At 34.0% G+C, this 6,000-nt stretch overlaps 1 protein-coding gene across 1 annotated transcript in view; it reads right to left on the bottom strand.

The window, feature by feature from the left end:
* RPS6KA6 (ribosomal protein S6 kinase, 90kDa, polypeptide 6) overlaps positions 1 to 6,000 on the bottom strand; it is a 101,358-nt gene that overhangs the window by 57,815 nt on the left and 37,543 nt on the right. Inside the window, exons 8-10 of the mRNA XM_011973211.1 lie at positions 3,526 to 3,668; positions 989 to 1,059; positions 663 to 751 (exon numbers count right to left, since the gene is read on the bottom strand). Of these exons, the coding sequence (XP_011828601.1) occupies positions 663 to 751; positions 989 to 1,059; positions 3,526 to 3,668 (303 nt within the window). The remainder of the gene's footprint in view (positions 1 to 662; positions 752 to 988; positions 1,060 to 3,525; positions 3,669 to 6,000) is intronic.

Below are 6,000 nucleotides of genomic sequence, written 5' to 3' on the forward strand. Positions count from 1 at the left end.
ACGGTGAAACCCCGTCTCTACTAAAAAATACAAAAAATTAGCCGGGCGAGGTGGCGGGTGCCTGTAGGCCCAGCTACTCGGGAGGCTGAGGCAGGAGAATGGCGTGAACCCGGGAGGAGGAGCTTGCAGTGAGCTGAGATCTGGCCACTGCACTTCAGCCTGGGCGACAGAGCAAGACTCCGTCTCAAAAAAAAAAAAAAAAAAAAAAAAGGTACAAAGGAATATACGGACACTGAAATTTTCACACGAGGGCATAAATAATAGGATCGCATCTGGATACAGGGAAAGGCTACCAGAAAGGGGTCAAAAAAAGTAGTTACAGAAACATAATGTTTACTTCGAAGAATATTGGGAGGGGCAAAATATCTATCTTCAAATATATAGAAGACTACCTGTATAAGGGAGAATCTGTGTATTATTTCAAAAGAAGTAACCCATAATATATACCTAATAATAGGTTGAACAGAAGCTTTTATTAACTAGACTACTTCAGTTTTAAATCATGGACATAACAGAGTTTACTTCATCTGAAATGCATACACAAAATGAAGAATTCTATGTATAGAAGTAATGTGCTGAAATCAAACAAGAAAACATAAAGATTTAATTATCCTCCCAAAACATGCAGTTACTTCTATAAAAGCTAAGAAAATAAGCAATACCCAATCTATTTGCTGGATTCCTTTTGAATAACATCCTTAGAAGACTTTGTGCTTCAGCACTAAGAAATTGAGGCATTCCAAGTTTTGCTCTGAAACAGAGGATTTTAGAAAGTTTCACTTCAATTTAGCCACACATTTGATTTGAAAAATCTCAAAAAGAATTTTTAAAAGTGCTTTTACAAGGGTAAATAAAGTCCTGTATATGGTAGAAGGGAACAAGACAGTGAGAAAAATGTTCTCGTGTTATTTTAAAACCGCAATAATTTTCTCAAAACTGAAAGCAAGAGATTTTTTTCCCAAAAGAAAAACATACTGTTTACACTTACTTTAATATCATATTCATGGTCTCATTTCTGTCTTTACCTTGAAATGGCAGAGTACCAGTAAGCATTTCAAACTAAAACAAACAAAACATCACCACACAATTAGAACACCTTAGAATATACAGTAAGATTCTTTAGAAAAAAATTGAGACTTCTACTATATAATCATCAAACTGTAAGATCTACATGATAGTAGATCAAAATGGGACCAGAAAATTCGGTTACTTAAAGTAATATACTTCTGGTATCCCACTCTCTCTCTCTCTATATATATAGCTCAACTGATGGTGACCTGTAGCAGATGAAATCAATCAATTCTTCCTCAGTTCTAATTTGGCTATGTTCTCAAAGCCAAAGCAATCTGAAAATACACACAATGCATTTTCTGTTAAAACAAAGATATTCTTTTGAAGCAAATGTTTAATAATAAAGGAAAAGGAAAAATAAGCAGAAAAGCACTTCAAATTCATACATGCCCAACAAAGATTTAACCATTCTCATTCCCTCCACGGCCCCCAAAACAGGACCCAAAAAAGAGGTAGAAGCAGCAGAACACACCAGCACCACTACCCCACCCCCCGACACGCATGCCAATAGCTTTAAAAAAGAAACATACACCTTAGTTGTACACAGAAGAAGGAAAACATTTTCTCATAGAGAACTGACTGCAATGTGACTAACTAGAACATTAAATAATGGTATAAACAGACTACCTCTAAAAATCATTATAGTACATTAAAGAGAAGTTTTTGTATCTCCAGTATTTAAATCTCAAACTTAGATTCAATAATAGATTTGTCCTTTAGTCTTCTACTCATTTATCTGAACTCACAATCTAAGTGAGCTTATACGTTCAAGTCTTCCCTGTATCTTAATGTCTCCCAAAATCTGCTGTTCAAGCCTTAATCTTTCTCAAACTCCAGCTTTCCTTCCCAAATCTTAAGTAATGGTAGACCATCAAAGACTGGAGGAGTAGAGGTGACAACTTCAGGGAGAGAATGAAGGATCATATACAGGACTCACATCTTCCCTCAAAGAAACTATAGGTTGGGTAGTTAATATATACATATTAAGGTCTCCAAATGATTCTGATTCTCTCTCCACTACCCCTTCTAGTTTATCACCACCCAGTGGTGAGTCATTAACCGACAGTAACCTATGCTACATGTTAGAAATTATTTTTTCCCACTTCCAAAATCAGCTGTCCTCCTCAGCTATCTCTTCTATTAACTTACCATTCTTTCATCCCCCTAAAACTCACAAATTTTATAGGCATTTTTATCTTTGACAATTCATCTCTTTTTCACCTGTGTCATCTAATTTGCTACCAAGGTTAGTAACAGATTACTTTGAAATCTCTATAATCTTACAATTGTCTTTTAAGATCTCTTTTGTCTTCCTATTTCTAGTTTCTTCCAATACAATCCACTTACATAATGCTGTCAAGGCTAATCGTCCTAAAATACAATCTTCTCTAATTTCCATCCTGTTTAAGAATCTAAAAGTTTCCTCCTACCCAAAGAATCATGTTTAAATGCTTATAGGTTTATAGCTTCACTTCCTCCACCTTTGCCCTCTTTCTCCACTTCTCTAGTCAAACTGGTTCTCCAAGTCTTTGCTAATATGATCACAATACTCTCCTTCTTGACATACAACTATTTAAATTTTATCCATCCTTCAGGGCTTAATTTAAGTTTCAACTCTTCCAGTTTGCCTACATCAGTTTACATTAAATCTTCCCTGAACTCCTAAGGTACTTCTTGAGAGTTTATTTAGCTACTCCAATTGAAAAAGATCAAATATTGTACTTAGAATCAGTCCTTACCCCACAGGCCTCCTAATACGTCAGGCTTATAATAGGCACTTAACATGCTGATGTGTCATTTGGTATGCTACTCAGTGATAAATGGACAAAATGGATCAGCCCTCAAAAGCAAATTATATCTAATTCAACAGCTATTTATCTATCATCCTACTGACTACTGCAAATTCTATGCTTAATCTCATACCAATGGTCATTAAGCATCTACTGTATTAAGCATCTACTGAAATGCTCACTATGCTTGGTACTATGGGAGATGAAAAGTAGTATAAGACATGATTCCTCTGTTCAACAGGTTTATAACCTTTCCAGGGAATGCACGGAACAATCTGACAATAGGACACTATGTGGTAAGGTGCTAAGTTCTGTAACATTCCATTAAAATACCATGTAACTGATAAACTCATCATTCTGAAATATAGAATCTGACAGACCTTTTCATAAGTATCAAATATGAATAGTTTATAATAACAATGCTGCCATTTACCTTTTTACTAGCAACTTTAAAATAAATCAGAACACCAAAACCTTAATTTTTATTGTATAACAGCTAGCCAATCACAAGGTTTTTGGTGTTAATTATAAATTATCAGAACCCCTTTCTGACCTGCTAAGTCCCAAAATTTGAAATAAAATTATTTTTATATTTTGAAATAAAATAAAATAATTTATATATCAATCACAGGTTGGTATAATTAAAACAAATACTGCTACTTACCATAAGAACACCATATGACCACCAATCAGCACTCTGGGAATGGCCTCTCCTATTTACTACTTCAGGAGCCATATACTCTACTGTACCACAAAATGAGTAAGCCTTCTTTTCTTGATCTACTGACTCCTTGCTGAGTCCAAAATCTATAATAACAGTATTACCAAAAAATGTGTCTGAAAAACTTCAGAAAACAGAAAACATCAAAAGAAACAAAATAATGTATTAAACATTACAATTATTTATGGATGGCCTACAATTATTCTTAAGACAGTTTCTGTGAGATCAATAAGAGAAAGTAGCTTGTATTTCATAACAATACTCTTTAAGGTCATTTAAAGATCCCTCCATTAAATCTCATCCTCAAAATACATGCTTTCAGGTCTGCACTAGAATACAATGCAAAAAATGTGAGGGAACAACAATTAAATCAAAGCTGCCATATTGATCTAAGTTTTAAAATAGACTAAGACAAAACAGAAATAGTAACTTATACTTTTTAAAATACTAAAAAAACAAATTTTGCTTTGGCTTTGGTGAGCTTCCATTTTTGTTCAAAGCCTTCAAAGAGCTAAAGATATCAATATATAAAAATCAATCTTATTTCCTGGTATTACTAATGAACAACTGGAAGACGAAATTTAAAAAATACCATTTATAATACCACCAAAAATATCAAACATGAAATCTACAGGTATAAATATACAACTACAGCTATAAAATATATATGCAAGAATCATATGCTGAAAACTGGAAACACTGATGAAACAAATCAAAGTAGACCTAAATAAATGGGAAGATATACCATGTTCATGAATTGGAAGATTTAATGTTGTTAAGGTATGAATTCTCCCCAAACTGATAAACCAATTCAATGAAACTTTAATAAAATCCCAGCAAAATTTCTTTTGTAGAAATCAATAAGCTGATTCTACAAGTTGTATAAAAATGTCAAGAAAATAAAATAGTCCAAACAATTTTGAAAAGTTAGAAGAAAGTTAAAAGACTTCTACTACACCTGACTTTAACACTTACTATAAAGCTACAGTAATCGAGACAGTGGGGTACCAGAAAAAGGTTGGACATATGTATCAACGGAACAGAAGAGTGTACAATAATAGACTAACATATACAGTTAATTTTGCTATAATGCTTCTTTTGAAAATGCAAATTTGTTCTAATGCAACTGATATCTTAGCAAACAATCTAAGTATAACATGAATTTCACACTGGCTTATGGGTGATTTTGTCTGCAGGAAACATCATATGAGCACAGAAAACTGAACCAGCTGAGCTTAGGAAAGTAGAAATACATAAAATACACATATGCACACACCTCAAACATCTACCAGCTACTTCACTGTATTTGTTATGAGCCACTCCTGTCCACCTCTAGTGTTAAAATTTTCCTTCCAGTTCCAGATAATCTAACTTCCACTACATCATTATAATTTACAAACTGTAACTTTTCTGACACCCACTTCCACAAGCAAACTTCAGGTCTTTTTCAAGGTAAGGAACTGTATTTGTTGCAGTCTTTATGTATTTCTTAATCATTTAGAACATATAAAACAATGCTACCCTTTTTACTTTCTTCTCTTTTGAGTATCGCTGATTAAACATTTTAAAGTTATGCCCCTTGCCCCATTTTCCCCATAAGTTCTGTGGTTTATATACTATGGATTTATGCATACTGCAGTGATTTAGATCACATACATCACATTATAACTGGCTCTACAATGTCATTTAATTTATCACAAAGGTGCAAAAACAATTCTATGGAGAAAAAGCAGTCTTTTCAACAAATGGTACCAGAACAAGTAGGATACAGATATAGAAAAGTTCATCCTCATACCATAAATAATTAACTCAAAATGGATCGTAAACCATGTAAAACCTAATATAAAATTTACAAAAAGAATAGAAAATCTTTGTGATCTTGGGTTATACATGAAAAGTATAATCCATAAAATAAAAATAATGATAAACTAGATATCATCGAAATAAACAAAACTGTTCTTCAGAAAATGGTATTAAGAAAATGAAAAAGAAGCTACAGGAGGAGAGGATGGAGCAAGATGGAGAAATAGAAGCCTATACCATTTGTAGCTTCTGCAGGAACACCAAAGTTCAACAACTCTCTGCACACAGAAAAGCACCATCACAAGAATCAAAAATCAGGTGAGTGATCACAGTACTTAGTTTTAACTTCATATTGCTGAAAGAGGCATTGGAGAGGGTAGAAGAGACAGTCATGAATCACCGATGACACCCCCTCCCCATGCCCCAGCAGCAGTCATGCAATGAGGAGAGTCTTTGCAGATAGGGGAGGGAAAACTCAGCAACTGGGGGGCTTTACATTGAATTCAGTGCTGCCCTGTTACAGCAGAGAGCAAAGTCATGCTCGCCTCAGCCAGCACCCACATATGGAGGAAGGTTTTGTTATTTTTTATTTTTTAAGTTTTTTTTTTTTTTTTT

This window comes from Mandrillus leucophaeus, unplaced genomic scaffold (assembly GCF_000951045.1).
Source record: "Mandrillus leucophaeus isolate KB7577 unplaced genomic scaffold, Mleu.le_1.0 Scaffold1354, whole genome shotgun sequence".
NCBI classification, from domain to species: domain Eukaryota; kingdom Metazoa; phylum Chordata; class Mammalia; order Primates; family Cercopithecidae; genus Mandrillus; species Mandrillus leucophaeus.